The following is a 24,125-nucleotide window of genomic DNA, read 5'->3' as shown; positions in this document are numbered from 1 at the left end:
AAACAGGTAGTACCTGGTGTCATGAGCATAACAGAAAGAAGCATATCTAACATTGAGGTGAATTACTACATTTATATAAACAAGTTTTGGTCAACACCACTTCATTTCTTAAAGCTTCAATGAGTATTGGCACATAGCTCCAGTTTATACTGTCTGCCTGTCTCTAGGAAGCACTTTACTTTCTCATTTCAGAAGAGTTACTGCCACGGATAGAGTACAAAAGTGTAGAAGATAATCTCAACAGGAAACAAAAGGTCAGATTTTAAAAGTATTGCTTTCAATTTTCTATCTGAAATTAATCATTTTAACTTCTGAAATGTAACACAAAGGGTGGATGTCAGGTTTATATGAGTAATATTATTTCCCTGATTTTTCACATCTGATTTGTTTATGATTTTAGGTTTATAAAATATAGAACTTATGTTTTTAAAGCCTTTCAACTTTTCAACTCAGGTCATTCCACAATATTTGAAAAATGACACCACTAGTGTAGTGTAAATGAATTTGCATTTCCGCAAAATCAGTAGAGAATTTAGTCCCCTTTGCTATATGAACTTCCGATACCAGGATGACACTTAACTCTATAGAAAGATCAGATAGACATGATTTCTGTAAGAACCTGATTCGTGACCTAGAGTGGAATAACAAGGACAGCAAAATTACAATCTCGGGAAACTGTGTTATTGGTGTGAGAAGTAGAAATGGGTGTAAAATATTAAATTTTTATTCTATTACCCCTAGGTCATCCGATTTCTGGGTTAAATGTGGATACTGTTACAATATCATATTGTACTGTCAAACAGGGGTATGCATTTCATTTTACTAGAAGTTTCCCAGGAGGTTTTCAGTGACACTATGAAAGAAAAAGTGAATAAATTAATGAAACAAGTTTTGTCAAAACTTTGAAGTAATATCCAAATGTGTGACAACATATTTAATGAAAAGAGATCAGACATTACTGGGCAAAGGAAATTATCTATCCAGTGTTCTGAATATTTCTTCTAAGAGTTGTGATCTCCTTTTTTCATGCACCATAATGTTTTTATTCTTTCAGATGAGAGTGTTCATTGTCTTGGGAATTTCCATAACAATGGCCTGCACGGCTCTTTTCTTTGCTTTTCTTCAGAAACGCAAAGATGTCTTCTTTGGTAAGAAACAAATAAAATGTTCTTTATTTCCTTTCTCAGCCTTTGTTTGTACTGTTGGTGAAACTGAAAACATACAGGCAGCGCTTGGTAGGTTAGCTTATAATACTTTTTATATGAAGCAAAGAAACTATTTTGACATCAATAAACATTTTCCCACCGTTATTTTCCTTTTAAAAAAATGAAGTTATGGATTTGCAAATTCACCACAGGGAATACTTTTTGCACCTGTGATGGATGCGTCTGATTCATATATCTTGTGATTAGAAATGATTGGTTGTATTTTCTTAGTTGCATTCACAAATCACATATAGTATTTACATGCTTAGCTCTGTCTTCTTTCCTAGAATCACAATCAGTAAATTTAGACTGAATTACTATGAACTTCAGAATTTACAGAGAATTTTAAGTGAATTCTGAGCCAGTAAGGTTTCTCCATGGGTGGAGAAACCAAGATCTCAATAATATAGTATGAAGAACACTTCTGCCATAGTGGAGACTAGGTGTTTTTTATATCTGTATTCTATTATTTTATATCTTATTCTGTAAGATTGTGATGAGAGCAATCTTACAAAGTTTTGTAATTCAAAGTAATAGATAAACATTTTTTCAAAAAAGTTTGCCAAATTGTTATATGGACTTTCAGTCTGATGACATTATATGAATTGTTCAGAATGTCTTGGCCTGGAACTGATTAATAAAACAGTTGGGTAGTTCATCCATTATAGCTTAACAATGTTAGCACTGCCGAAAAGCAGCTATTTATGGCAAAACATTGTATGGAAATTAAAACCACTAAAAAGTGACAGACAGAAATTCAGTTACATCATGTGTTTCAGAACAGAATCTTTTTTGGGGCTATGTGATTAACAATGTTCAAGAAAATGAGGCAGGGACAGTATTTTGGTGGAAAACACCCATAAAATGATTGAAAATAGTTGTACCAAAGCCACAAAAAGACACGCTGATGTGTGGCTTGAAAATTCAATCTTACTTTTATGTAGTCATTAAAATATTTTCAGATACTATTGCTAGAATTCATGAAGAGCTGTCCTTCCTCTGTTGATATACATTTATCAAACTTGTTTCATACAAAGTAGACATTTGAGTGTTAGCAATAGATCACTCATGGGGGTAGTTCACAATATGCAGAGGGGAAAAAAGGCTTCTCTATCCTTAGCCCCTAACATTTTTGATAACCTAGAATGGCATTTTCTCAAAACACTAGTATCAGAGATGGATTTTGGAGGCATTATGAAGACTTGGATATTTTACAGCTTTCCATCCGCTAACATAAAAAATTAACAGGGTATGTGCCACAGAATTTCAACTGCAAAGAGGAGCCAAAGTTATTCCTTCCCCCTTTGTGTTCCCAGTTTATTGAACACCTGACACTAAAAACCAAAGAAGAATAGCATAACAACACATACAATTAATGAAACAGAACATACAATTGCACTATTTGCAAATGTTATGATACTTATGATACCAATTCAGTACAATCAACGACTTCCATTCTGAAAAAAAAATCAATTCTGTGATATATCAGACCAGAAAATTAATTATACTATATCTGAAATATTCAGTATAAGGCTGAAATAAACTGTAATTAAAAAGCTGTAAGGTAAATTGAAGTTTGTATGTTCCAAACAAATATACTTAAGAATTAATATTTTTCTTAACTGCAAAATTATTTTTTCTCAGAACATTTCAAAATTGTTTTGTTGAATTGGAAAAAAATTACATTTGGCTTGGATTGGTTGTATAGCTTAAATAAAATTAAATAATTGCCAAAGCTTAATTTCCTATTCTAGGCCCTGCAAACGTATGTACCAAAAAGAACTCCAGAGCAAACCCAGACAAGAATTATTAAATTTGTATGGGACAAAAAGTTCCCATGAGTAAGTAAGAACTCCCTTTATGGACCACTGCAGATGGGGTATTGGCAGTACCAAATTTACTAAACTATTACTGGCTCATTCAATTAATATCACTAGCACACTGATACCATGGATTCTCAATAAACAAGAGTATAAATTTAACAACAGGGTTTCAAACATATATTTAGCATACTTTTCTTGTTATTTTAACCTACCTGTAGAATATTTAGATTAGTGCAGAAGATAATGTAGGGAATATTCAATATCACATCATCCTTTCACAAGGACACTTTGCCCTGGTCTACACTGGGGAGTTATTTCGAAATAACTCCTCTTATCTCAAAATAACAAGTAGAATATCCACATTACCAAACCCATTATTTAAAAATAAGGGACTGGTTATTTCAAAATAATAACACCTGCTTTTGTTGGGGAATAAGCTTATTTTGAAATAATTATTTCAGGAATTATTGTTAAAAAATAAGTTATTTTAAAATAATTTCTTAGTGTAGACATACCCTCAGGATATAAAATGTGATTATCCCTTTCCCATTGTCACGAGCTCATCAGAGACAATCCAGAATTTTAAATGGATTCATCTAATATAAAATGCATGTGAGGAAAACAGTGTACAACAATTTACCATTATATAAAATAATGAAAATTAATGCCATTTACTTATGGATAATATTAATGTGCCAGTTCTGGTTTATTGGCAACTAAAATAATACAGTATATCAAATCCCATTCAAGAAGCCCAATTTTTAGGAGACCATGAGCAATCATAGATACGGTAATTATAGGAAAGTCACGTCAAAGATTCTGATCTATGCATGATATAACCAACATCAGAGATTTGACCTTTATAAAAAAAAATAGAAAAAAAATTCTAAAAACAGCTATCCCTTTGCAAAAATGAGAAAAATATCTAGCTCTTGGTTGAAACAAGTTTTAAAATATTTGGAAGAAGGCTGCAACCTTGTCAGTTGTGTAACTAGTATTATTACAAACCACTTTATCAGTGTTACCACAGTCCATTTAAACTATACAAATATATAAAAAGGGATTCACATGCAGAAGAGAACATTGAGGAACAGGGATCTTTGAATATGTATGGCGGGACTGCCCTGAAATAATATTTTGGAGGAAAATAAACAGAATTTTCAAGATAACTAAGATTAAGATACCCATAATCCCAAGTTGGTTCTATTAAGTTACAGCCCAAAAGGAAGTTATTGACTCAGAGAAGGATCCGTTTATAACGTAATTACTACTAGACAGCTATTTGTGGTGATAGCTCCTTTTTCTGGAAAAGAATAACTCCTTCAACATTAGTCACATGAGAAAATATGGGAAATCCTTTCAATGGAAAAATTATGGACAGCCTTATATCAATATCAAGTGGATTTTATGAAGGAAAGTATATCAATAAATATATCAATGATATCTGTGGATAACTATTGCCACCAATTTAACTTTTAATTGTTTAATGTGTAGGAGAAATCGAAGATACCAATATTAACAGTGCTATCCAAGAATTGGCTAACATGGCAGATGATCCTACGTATCATTTTCTGAAAAGGTAAAAATCGTCTGTGTGTCTGTTTTTCCATAAGGATATCTCTTTAAGGGAGCATAGAATCATAGAACACTAGAACTGGAAAGGACCTTGAGAGGTCATGGATTCCAGTCCCCTGCACTCATGGCAGGACACAGTACCATCTGGACCATCCCTATTAGATGTCTGTCTAACCTGCTCTTAAATATCTCCAGAGATGGAGATTCCACAACCTCCCTAGGCAATTTATTCCAGTATTTAACTACCCTGACAGGAAGTTTTTCCAAATGTCCAACCTAAACCTCCCTTGCTGCAGTTTAAGCCCATTGCTTCTTCTCCTATCCTCAGAGGCTAAGGAGAACAATTTTTCTCCATTCTCCTTGTGACACCCTTTTAGATACCTGAAAAATGCTCTCTCTCAGTCTTCTCCTTTCCAAACTAAACAAGCCGAATTCTTTCAGTCTTCCTTCATAGGATATGTTCTCTGGACCTTTAATCATTCTTGTTCCTCTTTTCTGGACCTTCTCTAGTTTCTCCACATCTTTCTTGAAATATGGTGCCCAGAACTGGACACAATACTTCAACTGAGACCTGATCAGCAGAGAGTAGAGCAGAAGAATGACTTGTGTCTTGCTCACAACACTCCTGTTAATGCATCCCAGAATCATGTTTGCTTTTTGTGCAACAGTGTCACACTGTTGACTCGTATTTAGCTTGTGGTCCACTATGACCCATAGATTCCTTTCTACAGTATTCCTTCATAGACAGTCGCTTCTCAGTCTGTATGTGTGAAACAGATTGTTCCTTCCTAAGTGGAGTACTTAGCATTTGTCCTTATTAAACTTCATCCTATTTACCTCAGACCATTTCTCCAGTTAGTCCAGATCATTTTGAATTATGACCCTGTCCTCCAAAGCAGTTGCAACACCTCTCAGCTTGGCATCATCTGCAAACATAATAAACGTACTCTCTATACCAATATCTATATCGTTGATGAAGATATTGAACTGAACTGGTCCCAAAACAGACCCTTATGGAAAACCACTTGTTATGCCCTTCCAGCAGGATTGTGAACCATTAATAACTACTCTCTGAGAACGGTTATCCAGTCAGTTATGCACCCACCTTATAGTAGCCCCATCTAAGTTTTAATTGCCTAATTTATTGATAAGATCATGCAAGACCATATCAAATTCCTTACTAAAGTCTAGGTATACCGTGTCCATTGCTTCTCCCTTATCCACAAGACTCGTTACCCTATCAGAGAAAGCTATCAGATTGGTCTGACATGATGTGTTCTTTAAAAATTCATGCTGGCTGTTACATATCACCGTATTATTTTCTAGGTGTTTGCAGATGAATTTCTTAATTACTTTCTCCATTATCTTTCCTGGCACAGAAGTTAAACTGACTCATCGATAGTTTCCTGGGTTGTTCTTATTTCTCTTTTTATAGATGGGCACAATATTTGCCCTTTTCCAGTTGTCTGGAATCTCTCCATGATTTTTCAAAGATGATAGCTAAAGGCTCAGAAACCTCCTTTATCAGCTCTTTGAGTATTCTAGGAAACATTACATCAGGCCCTGGTAACTTGCAGACATCTAACTTTTCCAAGTGATTTTTAACTTGTTTTTTTTTTAGTTTATCTTCTAAACCTACCCCATTCCCACTAGTATTCACTGTATTAGGCATTCCTTCATCATCAGACTTCTTGATGAAGACCAAAACAAAGAAGTCATTAAGCACCTCTGCTATTTCCAAATGTCCAGTGACTGTTTCTCCCTCCCACTGAGTAATGGGCCTACCATGTCCTTGGTCTTCCTCTTGCTTCTAATATATTTATAGAAAGTCTTCTTGTTACCCTTTATGTCTGTAGCTAGTTTGAGCTCGTTTTGTGCCTTTGCCTTTCTAATCTTGCTCTTGCATACTTGTATAGTTTGCTTATATTCATCCTTTGTAATTTGTCCTAGTTTCCACTTTTTGTATGACTCCTTTTTTATTTTTAGACCATGCAAGATCTCCTGGTTAAGCCAAGGTGGTCTTTTTCCATACTTTCTCTCTTTCCTATGCAGCATAATAGCTTGGTTTTTCGCCCTTAATAATGTCCCTTTGAAAAATTGCCAACTCTCTTCAGTTGTTTTCCCCCTTAGTCTTGCTTCCCATGGGATCTTACCTACCAGCTGTCTGAGCTTACCAAAATCTGCCTTCCTGAAATCCATTGTCTCTATTTTTCTATTCTCCCTTCTACCATTCCCTAGAATCATGAACTCTATGATTTCATGATCACTTTCACCCAAGCTGCCTTCCACTTTCAAATTCTCAACCAGCTCCTCCCTATTTGTTAAGGTCAAATCTAGAATAGCTTTCCCCCTAGTAGCTTTTTCAACCCTCTGAAATAAAAAGTTGTCTTCAATGCAGTCCAAGAACTTATTGGATAGTCTGTGCACCGCTGTGTTATTTTCCGAACATATTTCTTGATAGTTGAAGTTTCCCAGCACCACCAGATCCTGCACTTTGGATGATTTTTTTAGTTGTTTAAAAAAAGCCTTATCTACCTCTTCTACTTGGGTAGGTGGTCTGTAGTAGACCCCTAGTATGACATCACTCTTGTTTTTTACCCCTTTTAACCTAATCCAGAGACTCTCAACACATCTGGTTCCCACGTCCGTCTCCACCTCAGTCCAAGTGTGTACATTTTTAATATTTACAGCAACACCTCTCCCTTTTTTTCCCCCACCTATCCTTCCTGAGTAAGCTGTACCCTTCTATACCAATATTCTAATCATATGTCTTATCTCACTAAGTCTCTGTGATACCAACAATGTCATAGTTGTGGTTTTTTATTAGCACTTCCAGTTCTTCCTGCTTATTACCCATGCTTCTTGCATTTGTATATAGGAATTTAAGATACTGATTTCACCTGGCCTCCCAGTTCTGCCTTGTCCCTCCTTTTTCTCTGCTATTATAGTCCATGCTCCCTCCCATTTCTGACCCATCTCCCATGTCTCCAAGTTCTTCACTTACCTGTGAGCTTCAGTCACCTGCCCCTGTTGAACCTAGTATAAATCCCTGCTCACTAGATAGCCAGTCTGCCTCCAAATACGGTATTCTCCTTCCTCAAAAGGTGAACTCCCTCCCTGCTTAGCAGTCCTTCCTGGAACAGCATTCCCTGGTCAAGGAAACCAAAGCCCTCCTAGTGACATCGTCTTTGCAGCCAGGCATTCACCTCCAGGATTCACTTGTCTCTGCCTGAGCCCCTACCTTTGACAGGAAGGACAGTGGACAAATAGCTCTACATATCTAAATGTTTGTATTACCCAAAATTTGTTTCTTTCTCATACCTTCTAATGATTTTATGTGTAGATATCTCTGAGGTCATTCTGTGAACAGGATTTATCTGGTGATAGTGACTTGAGCTTCTTAGATCCCTGGAAAGCTTCTTGCAGCTCTTTGAGTAGATTAAATATAATAGGAGGTCATTTGTATGCAGTTGCCTAAATATGGATTTTGTGGCCTACAGCTATGTTACCACATTTGAAAACACTGAGCTTAACGTATTGATGTCTCAATTTCTTCATGTATAAAATGGAGCTGATAATATTTACCACCCTCACAGGGATGTTCTGAAGGTTACTTGATTAACATTTGTGTAGTGCCTTACAGATGATAAATGTCAAGTATTATTAGTACTGCCAGTTGTTGCAATCCATTACAAACAACATTGAAATCCAGCTCACTTCAAATACAGCACCATGCTGTTTAAATTCCTTCAAAATGTTTACAAAGTAATAAATATACAAAATATAAAGTGTTCCAATAGTCTTAGTTCATTGTTCAATGGTTTTCTTAATAGAGATTTTTTTAGGGAATTTTAATAATGAATCATAGTGGGAAAAAACAATTAGTAGGTCCTATTTTCTGCACCATTATATGAAGAACATAGTGATTGAAAATCAGATGACAAATTGTATCAGATTAAATGAATATTTAGTTGACCCACAGAACCTTCTAAGGCCAGGTGTTATTGGTGAAAATAGCTTAGAGTAAAAATTTAGTAGGCATTTTACATGTCGGGCATGATCATGTAAGCTGCTGAGTCTCAAGCTATCACCTCTAAGCCCATGCTTAAGTGCTTTGCTATTTCAGAGTCAGACTGCTCAGTACCTGCCAGCCTTATAATAGTATTTGTCATTATATTAACAAGTATAAAATAGCAGGGCTGTGAATTGTCATGGTTCAGGGCATAGAATAATTATTATTTGAATTACATAAGCAATATGCCTTATCTTATGTATTGCATAATTTGGTGCATTAGAGGCCAATTCAGTAATGAGTCCCATGAAAGTTAAAATAGAAGATTTGTTATTGATTTAATTTGGCCCTGGGATGTTTCCTATATCTTTCTCTTAAACATCAGACCCTAGCCTTTGTCAGGCAGAGTATTGAACTGAGGGTCTGTTGGTCTGTTTGGATAGGCTGATGACACTATCTTTAAACATTTCTGTATTTTTAAGTAATTTAAAGGTATGTGTAATTTAATAACTAAAACTATTTTCTTTATATGTAAAACATATGGTGTCCTTCAATTAAAACTTTAGTGAGCACAAAGCCTAAAAACTTTGAGAAATGAATCTTCCTGCATATTTGAACTTCTGGAAATTATCGAGTTCACAGTACTGCAAACACTCAAATCATCTCATTGTAGCTCATAAATAACTGAAGGCCACAATACAATACAAATAAGTTCAACTCTTAAGAATGAAAATCATTTATAGAATGAAAGGTAGTTTCCTGTTCAGTTTGGGAGTGGGAAACTTTGGGAGTGGGAAACTCCATGTACATGATTATGTTTGTTGAATTCATAAATTAGGTTTCTAAACTGCAAGTTCACTGAGTGAACAAAACCAGATTTTATTTATTACTTCAACTTGAACTTGTACTGTGATAATAATGGACAACTGTATTTCCTCAGGTAGGTATTTAAAATCACCACTTGCACTTTTGTATGATTTTAGATCCTTCCCTTATACTTACAAATGTTGTAACTACTGAATAGCACCACTGACTACAGTTATCTATAATGCTGCTGGTGGTTGAACCTCTCTAATCTGGCCACATCCATGGTCTGGCATGATTTCAGTTAGCCTGATGTCCATTTATCATGAGCGTGGCCAAGTTTCCCATTCTCCCATAACATTTGTTTACAACCACCAGTCCTGCCTCTCAGCACAGTCTGTGCTGTAATTAAGCTCTAATTTGCCCTTAAATGATTTCTAAGAGCACAGCAAGCAATGGAAGTGTTTGTAATGCAAATTCTCTGATTCAGCACTGGTCAGATCCTTAGGGTGCCAGACCAGAGAGGTTCAACCTGTATTTGTGGCCTGCGGCTTAAATCTTCCTTGTATCTGTCCTCATTCACATGAATATCCTGATCAATGAACTTCCTACAGATTTCAATAGTTTTTAGGGCCTGATAAAACTCCCACTCTTTGTATTGCAGTTTATAATTGTCTCATTAGTATTTAGTGCTCCACATGCCTGTTGGTTGTACCCAACTGTTGTGTCCCACCATGCACTTATATTGTCAGTTCTTTAAGGCAGCAGCTATTGTCAGTATCTGTCATGATCATAATTAAAAAAAAAGCAATTGAGGTCACTTTGGTTCTAAACAAAGACAATACAGGTTAGTGATCTAAGGGTCTCTGCACTTTGACCAAAATATGGTGTTCTCTAGTCAACATGTAAACCTAACTAGAGTATAATTCAGCAATAATTTCTGGCTGCATATCATAAAGGATTCTTGGAGTTCCTTACCTTTAAGTCATCTGGCTTTGAATGTGCATTTCTTGCAATAATAATGATATTTGTCACTTATGTATATATGAAAAATATATACAAATATATATTGAGGGCAATAAGGCTTACCTAAAACACAGATTTTTGTGGTGCTTGATGACTTAATGATTTCAAATGCTTTCAGCTATTTGGATATGCACCTTATTGCCCTCAATTTACAGATAGTATAAACTGAAGTGTAGTTAGTTTTAGTGTTTTTCTCTTAAATAGGACATTGGCATAACCAAGCCTAGAACGCCAAAATCCAGGCTCTCAAATCCAAACATTAACCACTAGAATGTATTACATACCCAGTGAAAATACAAAGTCAGTCACAAAACATAATTTTATTTTAAATTTATTTTTCTAAAATATACACATGTATTTGATTAGCTTACTCTAATACACACTGCAATGTAGATTTAAAGAGTAATTAATGTACACAGATTATAGTGTAATTAATGTACACTATGGCCTGCAAAGGGAAACCATGAAGTTCCTCTGGACCTAACTGAAACATTAGAAATACAAGTTGTGGAACACACCATGTCTTTAATTAGAGCATTCCCAATCCACTTTCAGGGACATTGATACTATTCCCTTTCATGAGACAAGTATGCTTCCATAGTGAAGGGAAGGGAATTGTGACGTTTAACTAAAGGACCACCCAAAGTCAGCAAAAGCTAGCTCTGCTCAAGCCCAAAGAACTCTTCAGAGTGGCATGGTATCTGAGGATATGTCTTCACTTCAGAGTTTTTTTTGGAAAAAAATGGCAGTTTTTCCAAAAAACTTCAATTATGTCCACACTGAAATTGCGTTCTCTCAAAAGAAAAGTGAAAGAACAGAGGGGGGTTTTCAGCATTGGTAATCCTTTTTCTATGAGGAATAAGCCTTTTTCTAAAAGAGCTCTTTCAGAAAAAGGCATGTTTGGATGGGGAAGAGGGAGTTCTTTCGAAAGAAGAGGAAAGAAGAAAAAGCACAGGTGCCCTGGCGGCCACTCCATCCATAGTAATCAAAGTTTAAATGCAAGATAGGGTCCACACTGATTAGACACTATCTTTTGAAAAAGCAGATTGCTTTTTTGATGTGCTTTAGTAGCGTGGAAATGCTCTTTCGTGGAGAGGCATAAGGATCTTGCGCAAAAAGTGGGTTTTGTGCAAAAAGTAAATCTTCAAACTGCTTGTTTTTGCTCAAAAACCTCTTGCGCAAAAACGGACCGGAAGAGATTATGCAAATGAAATGTGAGAAAATGTTCATCTGTGCTTCATTTGCATTGCCTCTTCTGGCAAAAGCCATAGTGTAGATGTAGCCAATTATTTTACTGTATTTGCCATTGAAAGTAATCTTATCAATAAATTGGGTTTCAGAGATAATCATCAATAAGTTTGCATCAGAATAATCAAAAAAGAAGCATGTGTGGTTTCCATTTAATTAGTGAATACAACGACATGTTCAAAAGTTAAGCCAAATAGTATTTTTGGTGTAAAGAGAAACTAATGATTAGGTGTAATGGCCAAAGAGACCTTAAAGTAGCCCTGTCAGAAATCTTCTTCCCATGAGATTTCCAGACCCATTTGCTATAAACTCCAGAGCTGTGTCTAGACTGGCCAGTTTTTCCAGAAAATCAGCCGCTTTTCTGGAAAAACTTGCCAGCTGTCTACACTGGCCGCTTGAATTTCTGCAAAAGCACTGACTTCCTACTGTAAGAAATCAATGCTTCTTGCAGAAATGCTATTCTGCTTCCGTTCAGGCAAAAGTCCCTTTTGCGCAAAACTTTTGCGCAAAAGGGCCAGTGTAGACAGCAGAGAGTTGTTTTCCGAAAAAAAGCCCCGATCGCGAAAATGGCGATCAGGGCTTTTTTCTGGAAAAGCACGTCTAGATTGGCACAAACGCTTTTCCGCAAAAAGTGCTTTTGCGGAAAAGCATCCGTGCCAATCTAGATGCTCTGTACTGAAAATGCTTTTAACGGAAAACTTTTCCGTTAAAAGCATTTCCGGAAAATCATGCCAATCTAGATTCAGCCCAGATGTTTAGCTTGGAAAAACTTTAGACGAGCCCTAAACTCCATCATGCTTATCTAAACTGAACTTAAATGCTGAAAATTTTGAGGCTGGCCTATTTCTACTGAAATTAGAGATAGAAATGACTAAAACTAGGCCTTTCAAGCTGAAGCTATATCTCAAGGAAGCAGAGTAAATTTTATCTATGGAAAAAAAAGACAAATGACCACTCTGGAAGTATTTGAGTTTTAATGACACATTAAAGATTGCTCAGAGTCCTTGGTCAGAAATAAATACTCCTATGTGCTGCACCGAAGCTATACCAGTTTCATAGTTCTAACCAAGTGGGAAAATAACTCCTTTTCAAAGCCTATACCAAGTACCACCACTTCAGATGCTGTCTGCTGCTGGTACCTCTCTATACCCCGATGAGTGAACAAAAGGGACCATCTGTATATGCTGGGAACTGGAAAATCAATTTCTATGACCCAATTAGGAAACTACTGTTGTGGAAGATCACTAAATATTACAGGTTATTCACTGACACTCAAGTCCTAATGAGGTTGTCCAAAAGTAAAATGAGTTTAATTTAATATTCTGTAAAACTTCACTGATCTGGTATATCTCTTGAGGTATGTCAAGGTAACTCAGGCTTAAAAAGCAGGTTTGGAATTTCTGAACACTGCTTTCAATAAATATTAGTTCAAAGCAAAAGGAAGATACAATATCTAAAGTTGAAGGAATATAGGCAATACAGATGAGAATTTTTTTTTTAAAAAATTTGTCCATCTGTACCTAAATATTACCTTATAAGAAGATTAAGGTTATTGGAAACTGATATTTGAGAATTAGAAAAAGAAGTATAACCTGTGTGAGTTGCTGGCTTTCCATATACCTCTTACACTTTAGTATTTAGTCAACTATGTTCACATCTACACACGTGAAGCCTGAATTTTTTTCTCTGGTACAACTGGTTTTTATACTTATGTAATTCTTTTTACTCATGTGGTGGTGTCCCTGCATTACACAGTGGGAAGTGAGAATGTTGACTTCATGCTCAGACTAGAACTTGTCAAATAGCTGTTTTTGGTAAATTGGTCATTTTTAAAAATCAGGAAATCTAGAAGCCTCTGTAAATTGGCTGAGCTTCAGTCAGGGGGAGGGGCTACCAGAGCTATATAAGCCTGTGACTCAGCGACCAGGAACAGCTAACAGGAGAGTTTGGAGAGGGAGTTTGGAGGGCACTAGTGACTTCTGACCTTCTTTAAAACATAACTCTTAGAATAATCTATACTCCAGCTGTGTCTACACTGGGTCACTTATTCCGGAAAATCAGCCGCTTTTCCGGAATAAGCTGCTAGCTGTCTACACTGGCCCCTTGAATTTCCAGAAAAGCAACGACGCTCTACTGTACAAAATCAGCTGCTATTCCGGAAACCCTACGCTGTTCCCGCTTGGGCATAAGTCCTTATTCCGGAAAAGGGCCAGTGTAGACAGCTTTTCCGGAAAAGCAGAAGACACGGAAAAAAGCGCTTTGGACGCCGCGAGACCCCGTAGGAGCCATGGACTTCCTGGTAACCCAAGCTCTTAAAGAGCTCGGAGGCTGTTGGGCGCCCGTGGCAGGAGCCTGCCGGAGAGTGTGCAGCTTGAGCTCTGCCACATAGTGCTGTGCTGCCCAACAGCCACCTCTGAGCCCAGCATGGCAGCTCCGGGTGGTGAACCACCTGCACCCGCAAGGGAGGAAGCCCCCAGGGGCCGAAAATGCCGGGCCCCATCCTGGACCCCCAGGGAGCTGGAGACCCTCCTGGACCTCTGGCAAGAGGAGGAGGGTCTCCACGACCTGCAGTCCCGCCACCGCAATACAGACCTCTATACGCGGCTGGCACAGAACCTGGCGCAGCAGGGACACCCCGGCCGCAACTGCGAGCAGGTGCTGTCCAAAGTCAAAGAGCTGCGGCTGGGGTATGTGCGGGCCACCGACGGAAGGGGGGCAGGACCCGATGCCTGCCCCTATTACGACCGGCTCCATGCATTTCTGGGCCTGCCAGCCCCGGACGCCCCAGCTGTCCCTGTGGACATCTGCCAGCGCCCCCCCATCAACCGTCCCACCGAGCCAGGGGAGGGAGAAGACAGAACCAGCGCGTCTGGCGGTGAGGAGGCCAGCGTTGCCACCGCCCAGCAGGCCCCCTCCAGCAGCTCCTCCGAGGCCGAGGCCGGGGAGGAACCCACTGGTGAGTCTTTGCAGTTTGCACTCCCAACAGGCGGGGGGCGGAGGATGGGGGGGGCCAGGTACCCAGAGGCAGGAGGGGGAGAGCATGTCACTCAGGCCACGTGAGCTGCACGCTGCATAGCATGAGGCAGCAAGCAGCACATGCAACCACGTGCAGCCTGGTGACCGAGCAGCACGTGGCCGTGGCAGGCAGCTGCAGGGCACGCCTGGGACCGTGCTGCTCACACACATTCGGCAGGACCAGGGGAAAGGGTGGATGCTGGCTGGAACCGGCCAGGGCCCCAGGGACTCAGCCCAGAGCCCGCAGCTCCGCCAAGGGTGCAGCATGGAGAACGGCACACTGTCCCATGCCTCGCTGTGAGGCACAGCCAGCTGCTATTGGGTACACCGCAGCGTCATGGTCCTGTGACCGTGGACCCCCACCGAGCCCCTCGCCTGCTCCCGGTGCCTTGGCTGCCTCCCCGAGGGAAGTCCCCACTGTGGCCACACATGTCCCTGGGCTACCAGGCTTGCGGGAGGGATAGTGGGAGGGGGAAGGGCCCCTGACTGTTGCTGCAAGGATGGAACATCCCCCCACCCAGTCACCCTTCTGGTTCCATCCAGGAGATATCCCACGCGAGGGGATCTGAGAGCCCAGACCGCCTCTGCCAGATGTGCTCCCAGGCACTGCGTGGGGATGCATCTCGCTCCCTGTCTAACACCAGTGATTATCCCAAAGCTTTTCACAGTCTCCACCGGCAGGGAGTTCCACAAGTGAACGCAGCACATGCACCCTCCCGCCCTCCACGGGGCCAGGATACAGACCGGTGCTTACAGTACTGGAGGGGGGACCCTACTCCAGGGGCGGTCGTCCTTGCAAACATACAACACGGGGGCAGGAGGGAAACCAAGTGGGCCCAAGCCACACAACTGTGGGGTCACCTGGGCTCAGGGGTGGAGGGCATGCGGTGTGGGGCCAGTGGATGGCCTGCCTGACTGACCCATCCTTTCTTCTCTTCCCTGCAGCGGGACCCAGTACCAGACCCTCCACTGCGGCAGCAGCGGCACCCCTAGCAGGCCTACCCCGGAGGCACAGGCTCCGGCAGAGGGACCAGCTGCTTCGCCGGCACGTCAACGCCGTGGAGGCAATCCAGGCCTCCATCGCGGAGCGGGTGCAGGGGGACCGGCAGTGGCGGCAGGATGGCTGGGCTGCCTTCCTGGACGAATGCCGAGGGATGCGCACCACAATGGACACGCTGACGGCACATATTGTACATGCGATTCACTATGGCATGGGCAGAGCCCAGGCCCTCGCCATCCCTCCCGTAGCACAGCTCATGCCCCCTCCCATCCCAGCTCCTGCCCCTGTTCCTGCCCCTCCTCCTATCCCAGCTCCTGCCCCTGCCCCTGCCCCTGTTCCTGTTCCTGCTCCTGCCCCTGCCCCTGCCCCTGGCCACCTCCGCGTGCAGCCTGCCCCGACACGGTCTGCCCAGTGTGGGCAGGCTGGCCCCCGGAGGAGCGCTCGCAGGGGCCGCCCGTCCCAGTAACTGCCCCCCCTTCCTGTCCCAGTTGAAGGTCTCCCCCCCCCCCCTTGTAAATAAACAGTTCTCTATTTTGCTGTTCATTCCTGTGTTGGGTATTGTGTAACTCTAGGTAGTGTACGAAATGATATGAGATGCCAAGTAGCCACTTAAATTTAACGTGGTGGCAAACTGTGGAGAACGAAATCTGTACTCTATCACTGGGGGGCCCTTCGTAAGTGGTCAGTGGTTTGTAGTGCAGAAATAAATGCTGACACTTTTCAGTTTCCACAAACTATATTTACATAGATAACAAACTAGCAAGAACGGTTACAAGATGCACACAACAGATAATTAAACATAGTCTAGGCGCAGGGAGGACGATTGGTGGTGTTGCTGGCCACCTCAATCCTTAGGTCCTTCCGGGCCTCAGGAGAGGAACAGCCAGGAGATCCCTCAACGGAAGATGACTGGAATCAGGTACTCTGACTTCAGCCTTCTTCACGAACCTTGCATCCTCGTGGCTGTTCTTCGGGACAGGCGATGGTGGCCTAAACCCTAACCTAGGCTAAAAAGAAAAACCCTAACTAAGCCCGACACACCCAACAAACAGACTTGATGACGGCCGACGTGCTTTGACCCGGCGCTTTACAATTGGTAGGGAGGTAAGGGGAGGTGCTGGGGAAGGGTAGGGGACGGGCGGGAGTAGTCTGGGGAGACCCAGGCGACCCTACTATGGGGCTTGGGCAAACATGTCCACCAGGGCCTCTCTGATGCGCACCGCATCCTGGCGCGCCTGGCGGACGGCAGCTGTGTCAGGCTGTTCCAAGGTCTGTGCCTCGGCTGCTATCCATGCAGGGAGGAAGGCCTCCCCACTGCGCTCCACAATGTTGTGGAGCACGCAGCACGCGTCCAGGACCTCCGTTGCATTCTGCTCACCCATCTCGAGATGGGTGAGCAAGCAATGGAAGAGGGCCTTTAAATGTCCAAAGGCCAGCTCCACTGGGTTTCGGGCCCGGTTGAGGCGGTCGTTGAACCGGGCCCAGTTCTGGTCTGGCTGCCCTGTGTAGGGCCGCATTAGCCAGGGCATCAGGGGGTAGGCCACGTCCCCGACGATGCAGATGGGCATGGGCACATCTCCGACAGTCAAGTCCCGCCGGGGGAAGTAGGTGCCTGCCTCCAACCTGCGATACAGTCCAGAGTTCCGGAGGATGCTGGCGTCGTGTGCCCGGCTGGACCAGCCCCTGTAAATGTCCACAAAGCGGCCCCAGTGGTCCACGAGGGTCTGCAGAACGATGGAGCAGTACCCCTTTCGGTTCATGAAATGGCCCACTCGATGCTCCAGGGCCTGGATGGGGATGTGGGTGGCGTCCAGGGCTCCCCCGCAGTTGGGGAATCTGAGGGCAGCAAAGCCGGCCATGATATCATCCACGTCACACAGGCGGATGATTCGCGGGAGCAGGACGTCGTTGATGGCGTGGACGACCTGCAGAAGGGTGCAGAGAAACACAAGGGAACACATCACATATGGCAGAGATGAGTGTGCGCTCCCTTGGGCCCCCCCCCTTGATTCCCTCTGTCCTCTCTCACACACACACACACACACACACACACACACACACACACCCCAGAGCCCCCCTCGCCACATGCCCCCTCCACCGGGCCTGTGCAAGGGAGGGGCAGCCCAAACCCCTGGATGACTCAGCCGGGAGTCTTGGCTGTCCCTGGGCCTGGAGTGCAGCACCCTCCCCCCATTCCACTCCCCCTGGGACTTACCTCCACAACGATCACTCCGACGGTTGATCTTCCCACCCCGAACTGCTGGGCCACCGAGCGGTAGCTGTCTGGTGTGGCCAGCTTCCAGAGTGCGATGGTGACCTTCTTCTTCACGGGGATGAGTGCCCGCAGCTGGGTGGTGGCTCTCTGCAGAGCGGGGGTGATCCAGGTGCACAGCTGCAGGAAGGTCTGCTTTCTCATTCGGAAATTCCAGATCCACTGGTGGTCGTTCCATCGTCTGAGGACCACCCGGTCCCACCAGTCGGTGCTGCTCTCCAAACTCCAGACGAGCCGGTCTACGGTCAGGTGCTGATGCCACACGGTTGCCATGGCCTCTCTGGTGAGGGAGTCCAAGGCGATCTCTGCCTCCTGGTCCATGAACAGCATGGCACCGGCCTGCAGCACAAGCTGCAGCCACCTGAACAGCCCCAACAGGGGCCCGACCAGGCACATGGCCACCCGTGGCTCCATAGCAGACAGAGCAGGGCAGAAAAAAAACCCTGCAGGCAAAAGCAGTTGGGGGCCAAAGGGTGGTGTCCCCAAAAGTCAGAGGGCAACCACAGACCCTGTGAAGGGTGTCAGTCTCTGGCAGAGGCCTAAAGGCACGGGAGCAGGAGACCAACGGCTGCCCGGCGAGACCCCCTTAAGCATGTGTCTGAACGGCGCTCTGGCCCTGCCCCCAGAAAGGTCTGGTGGCCTTTGCCCTCTTCAAAATGGCTCCGGGCTTCTGCTTTTCCGGAAAATCGCGCCGCCAATGTAGATGCGCTTTTCCGGAAAAGCGCTTCGTTACAACAATAACTCCGGGGCCAATGTAGACGCTCTTTTTCCGGAAAAACTTATAACAAAAACTATTCCGTTTTAAGCATTTCCGGAAAAAGGTGCCAGTGTAGACGTAGCCTAGAGGTTTAAAAACAATTCCAGTTTATACTTAAACTTATTCATTAGAAAAATGGAGGCAGAAGCCCAGCAGCAGAGTGGGGGCTATCCTGTTTATTGTGTCAAGTGTAACATGTATGATTACCTGCCCTGTGGGCGGGTGGCATATGTGTGCACCCGTTGCAAGGAGCTCCTGACCCTCAGAGACCGAGTTCGGGTTTTGGAGGCCAGGGTGGCTGAACTGGAGGAGCTAAGGGAGGTAGAGAGCTACGTTGATGAGACTTTCTGGGACACTGTAGTACAGTCTCACCTCCAGGCTGAGAGCCCTAGTGCTCTTAAGGAGGATGAAACTCTCAAGGGTACAGAGCATTCAATGGGAGCAGAGGGAAACCATCCCGTAGTTGGGACCCTCCTCCCAGAGGATGTTGCGGTATTCTCTCGCACTGAGGATACCTCTGAGGGGGAGGGAATGCCAGTTAGGAGGAGGCAGGTGTTAGTAGTGGGTGATTCGATCGTTAGAAACATAGATAGTTGGGTTTGTGATGACCGGGAGAACCGTATGGTCACTTGCCTGCCTGGTGCGAAGGTTGCGGATCTCTCGAGACATCTAGATAGACTTATGTGTAGTGCTGGGGAGGAGCCGGTGGTCGTGGTACATGTAGGTACCAATGACGTAGGGAAGGGTAGGAGAGATGTCTTGGAGGCCAAATTTAGGCTGCTAGGAAAGAGACTGAAATCCAGGACCTCAATGGTGGCATTCTTGGAAATGCTTCCAGTTCCACGCGCAGGGCCAGGTAGGCAGGCAGAGCTTCAGAGTCTCAATGCGTGGATGAGACGATGGTGTAGGGAAGAGGGGTTTAGATTTATTAGGAACTGGAGACACTTTTGGGAGAGGGGGAGCCTATACAGGAAGGATGGGCTCCACCTAAACCACGGTGGAACCAGACTGCTGGCACTAAACATTAAAAGGGCCATAGAGCAGTTTTTAAACTAAGAGATGGGGGAAAGCCGATTGGTGCGGAGATGCACGTAAATCGGAGGGAGACTTCTCTTAGAGGAGAATCCACTGATAGAGATTCTCTAAGCTGTAGTCAGAAAGAGAGGAGGGAAGAGGGTGAACCATAGGCCAGGGCAGACAAACAACCGCATACAAAGGAATCCAATGCATCAGGGAAGGGCAGACAAATAAGCAGTGGCAAATTTTTAAAGTGCTTGTACACAAATGCTAGGAGTCTGACTAATAAGATGGGTGAACTAGAGTACCTCGTATTAAATGAGGAGACTGACATAATAGGCATCACTGAAACCTGGTGGAATGAGGAAAATCTGTGGGACACAATCATACCGGGATATAAAATATATAGAAAGGATAGAGCAGGCTGGCTGGGTGGCGGAGTGGCACTGTATGTGAAAGATAATGTAGAATCAAATGAAATAAAAATATTAAGTGAATCAACATGTTCAATAGAATCGCTATGGATAGTAATTCCATGCTCCAATAATAAGAAATTAGCAGTCGGGATATATTACCGACCACCTGACCAGGACAGCGATACTGACATTGAAATGCTAACGGAGATTAGAGAGGCTACCAAAATAAAGAACTCTATAATAATGGGGGATTTTAATTACCCCCATATTGACTGGATACATGTCACCTCAGGAAGAGAAGCAGAGATAAAATTTCTCAATGGCTTAAATGACTGCGTCTTGGAGCAGCTGGTGCAGGAACCCACAAGGAGAGAGGCAATTCTCGATTTAGTCCTGAGTAGAGTGCAGGATCAGGTCCAGGATATAACCGTTACAGGACCACTTGGGAATAGTGACCATAATATAATAACATTCAACATTCCTGTGGTGGGAAGAACACCTCAGCAGTCCAGCACCCTGGCATTTAATTTCAAAAAGGGGAATTACACAAAAATGAGGAGGTTAGTTAAACGGAAATTAAAAGGCACAGAGACTAGAGCCAAATACCTGAAAGCTGCATGGAAACTTTTTAAAGACACCATAATAGAGGCCCAACTTAAATGTATACCCCAAATTTAAAAACCTAGCAAGAGACCTAAAAAAGAGTCACCGTGGCTTAACCCCATGTTAAAGAAGCAGTGAGGGACAAAAAGGTATCTTTTAAGAAGTGGAAGTCCAATCCTAGTGAGATAAATAGAAGAGAACATAAACACTGTCAAATCAAGTGTAAAAATGTAATAAGAAAAGCGAAAAAAGATTTTGAGGAACAGCTAGCCAAAAACTCAAAAAGAAATAACAAAATGTTTTTTAAGTACATTAGAAGCAGGATGCCTGCTAAAAAACCTGTGGGTCCCCTAGATCATTGAGCTATAAAAGGACCAATCAATGATGATAAAGCCATTGCAGAGAAACTAAATGATTTCTTTGCTTCAGTCTTCATGGCTGAGGACGTTGGGGAGATTCCCAAATCTGCACCGTCCTTTGTGGGTGATGAATTTGAGGAACTGTCCCGGATTGAAGTGTCATTAGAGGAGGTTTTGGAACAAATAGAAAAATTTAATGTTAACAAATCTCTGGGACCGGGTGTCATTCATCCAAGGGTTCTAAAAGAACTCAAATGGGAAATTGCTGAGCTATTATCTGTGGTTTGTAACCTATCCTTTAAATCGGCTTCCATACCTAATGACTGGAAGGTAGCCAACGTGACACCAATATTTAAAAAGGAATCTAGAGGCGATCCTGGCAATTACAGACCGGTAAGTCTAACTTCAGTACCGGGCAAGTTAGTAGAAACAATAGTAAAGAATAAAATTGTGAAGCATGTAGAAGAACATAATTTGTTGGATAAAAGTCAACATGGCTTCTGTAAAGGGAAATCCTGTCTTACTAATCTGTTCGAGTTCTTTGAAGGGGTTAACAAACATGCGGACAAGGGTGATCCAGTAGATATAGTATACTTGGATTTTCAGAAAGCCTTTGACAAGGTCCCTCACCAAAGGCTCTTGTGTAAATTACATGGCCATGGGATAAGAGGGAAGGTCCTTTCTTGGATTGAGAACTGGTTAAAAGGAATAAATGGTAAATTTTCAGATTGGAGAGGGGTAACTAGTGGTGTACCCCAAGGGTCAGTCCTGGGACCAATCCTTTTCAACTTATTCATAAATGATCTGGAGAAAGGGATAAGCAGTGAGGTAGTAAAGTTTGCAGATGATACAAAACTGTTTAGGATAGTCAAGACAGAAGCAGACTGTGAGGGACTCCAAGAAGATCTCACCAAACTGAGTGATTGGGCAACAAAATGGCAAATGAAATTTAATGTGGATAAGTGTAAAGTAATGCACATCGGGAGAAATAACCCCAACTATACGTACAGTAAGATGGGGGTTAATTTGGCTACGACAAATCAGGAAAGAGATCTTGGAGTTATCGTGGACAGTTCTCTGAAAACTTCCACGCAGTGTGCAGCGGCGGTCAAAAAGGCAAATAGGATGCTAGGAATTATTAGGAAAAGGATAGAAAATAAGACCCAGAATATCTTACTGCCCCTGTATACAACTATGGTACGCCCACATCTTGAATACTGTGTACAGATGTGGTCTTCTCTCCTCAAAAAAGATATTTTGGCCTAGGAAAGGGTTCAGAAAAGGGCAACTAAAATGATTAGGGATTTGGAACAGGTCCCATATGAGGAGAGGTTAAAGCGACTGGGACTTTTCAGTTTAGAAAAGAGGAGACTGAGGGGGGATATGATGGAGGTATATAAAATCATGAGAGGTGTGGAGAGGGCCGATAAAGAAAAGTTATTTATTAGTTCCCTAAATAGAAGAACTAGAGGACACCAAATGAAATTAAAACTAATAAAAGAAAGTTCTTCTTCACACAGCATGTAGTCAACCTGTGGAACTCCTTGCCAGAGGAGGCTGTGAAGGCTAGGACTATAATAGAGTTTAAAGAGAAGCTAGATAATTTCATGGAGGTTAGGTCCATAAAAGGCTATTAGCCAGGGGTAAAATGGTGTCCTTGGCCTCTGTCTGTCAGAGGCTGGAGAGGGATGGCAGGAGACAAATCACTTGATCATTGGCTTCAGTCCACCTTCTCTGGGGCACCTGGTGCTGGCCACTGTTGGTAGACAGGATACTGGACTAGATGGACCTTTGGTCTGACCCAGTATGGCCATTCTTATGTTCTTATGTTATGTAGGAAAATAATTTTGGATCAGACCAAAACCAATTTTTTTTAATCTGTTGTTAAAAGAAAAGTTTGTGAAAACTGTTTGTAATTGAATATATTCCATTTTTATTTTAAGCAATTCTCCATGTTTTGTAATTTTAAAATAAAATTAAAGGAAATTTTAAAATGAAAAGTTGTTTTGAACCATAAAAAACCAAATCATTTAATTTTTAAAATGTAAATACAAAACATTTTGATTTTTTCCAGATTGCTCATGTTTGGTTGGTACTGCTTTTTTGTTGTTTGTTTGTTTGTTTGTTTCTTGAAACAAACAATTCATGAAACACATTGATGTTACCAATTCTACATTTTTCACCAAAAAATTTTTATTAACATTTTTTGCCTGTTTGCAGTCAGGACCCAATTCTCCTAACCATTCACATGCAGAGCCCAGCTGCCGTGGAGCTCAAGGAATATAAGGTTGTGAAGACTAGGCATTTTTCTCTGTGTGAAATAAAGATTTCCATCCAAATGATATATAAAGCATGAGCCTATAGAACACATCTCCAAACTGAACTTGGCATGCCTGGGTGGGTTTTTCACATTCTAGGTATCTGATTCTGGATGCATGGAAGTCATTGGGAACCTATTCAGGTGGCTTTGGAACAAATTCTAAATGGCTGAATATTTGTGGGAGCTCCTGTAATAGCATTTGCTGCATTTCACTGATAGAATATGGGCATGTGCACAGTGCATTGGAACTCAGACAGCTGCATGTTCTGTGGAGCTTTTTTTCTTACTGTAGATACTTGTCTGGGGTCACAAGCTTGACTGAGTGATCTGTTTCTTGACTGAGCACTCAACTATGTATTTTATTCTTACGTTGTCTGTGATGGTAATTGTGACCTTTAAAACAAACCTACTGTTTGGATACACTGTTCAGTTAATGCTACATTACAACTGTTCCCTCTAATTTTTACATCCATGCGTGGAAGGAATTTTGTTATGTGCACCAATATGTAGTTGAAGTGTGGCAGGGGTGGGGCAAAAGGATACAGGAGAGGGCTCAGGGCTGGTACAGAGACTTGATATGCTGGGGTATGAGTGCTCCAAGTGGGAGTAAAGGCTCTGAGGTTGGACTGGACTGCAGGAGGAGGCTAAAGCCTGGGGAAGAGGTTTGGGTGAG

At 42.5% G+C, this 24,125-nt stretch overlaps 1 protein-coding gene across 1 annotated transcript in view; it reads left to right on the top strand.

Moving 5' to 3' along the window:
* The first annotated feature begins 999 nt into the window (after positions 1-999).
* TPO (thyroid peroxidase) overlaps positions 1,000-24,125 on the top strand; it is a 73,857-nt gene continuing 50,731 nt past the window's right edge. Inside the window, exons 1-2 of the mRNA XM_014577489.3 lie at positions 1,000-1,148; positions 4,523-4,607. Of these exons, the coding sequence (XP_014432975.3) occupies positions 1,037-1,148; positions 4,523-4,607 (197 nt within the window). The 5' untranslated portion in view covers positions 1,000-1,036. The remainder of the gene's footprint in view (positions 1,149-4,522; positions 4,608-24,125) is intronic.

Source organism: Pelodiscus sinensis, chromosome 3 (assembly GCF_049634645.1).
Source record: "Pelodiscus sinensis isolate JC-2024 chromosome 3, ASM4963464v1, whole genome shotgun sequence".
Classification (NCBI taxonomy): Eukaryota; Metazoa; Chordata; order Testudines; family Trionychidae; genus Pelodiscus; species Pelodiscus sinensis.
This window is presented reverse-complemented; position numbering and strand designations above follow the sequence as displayed.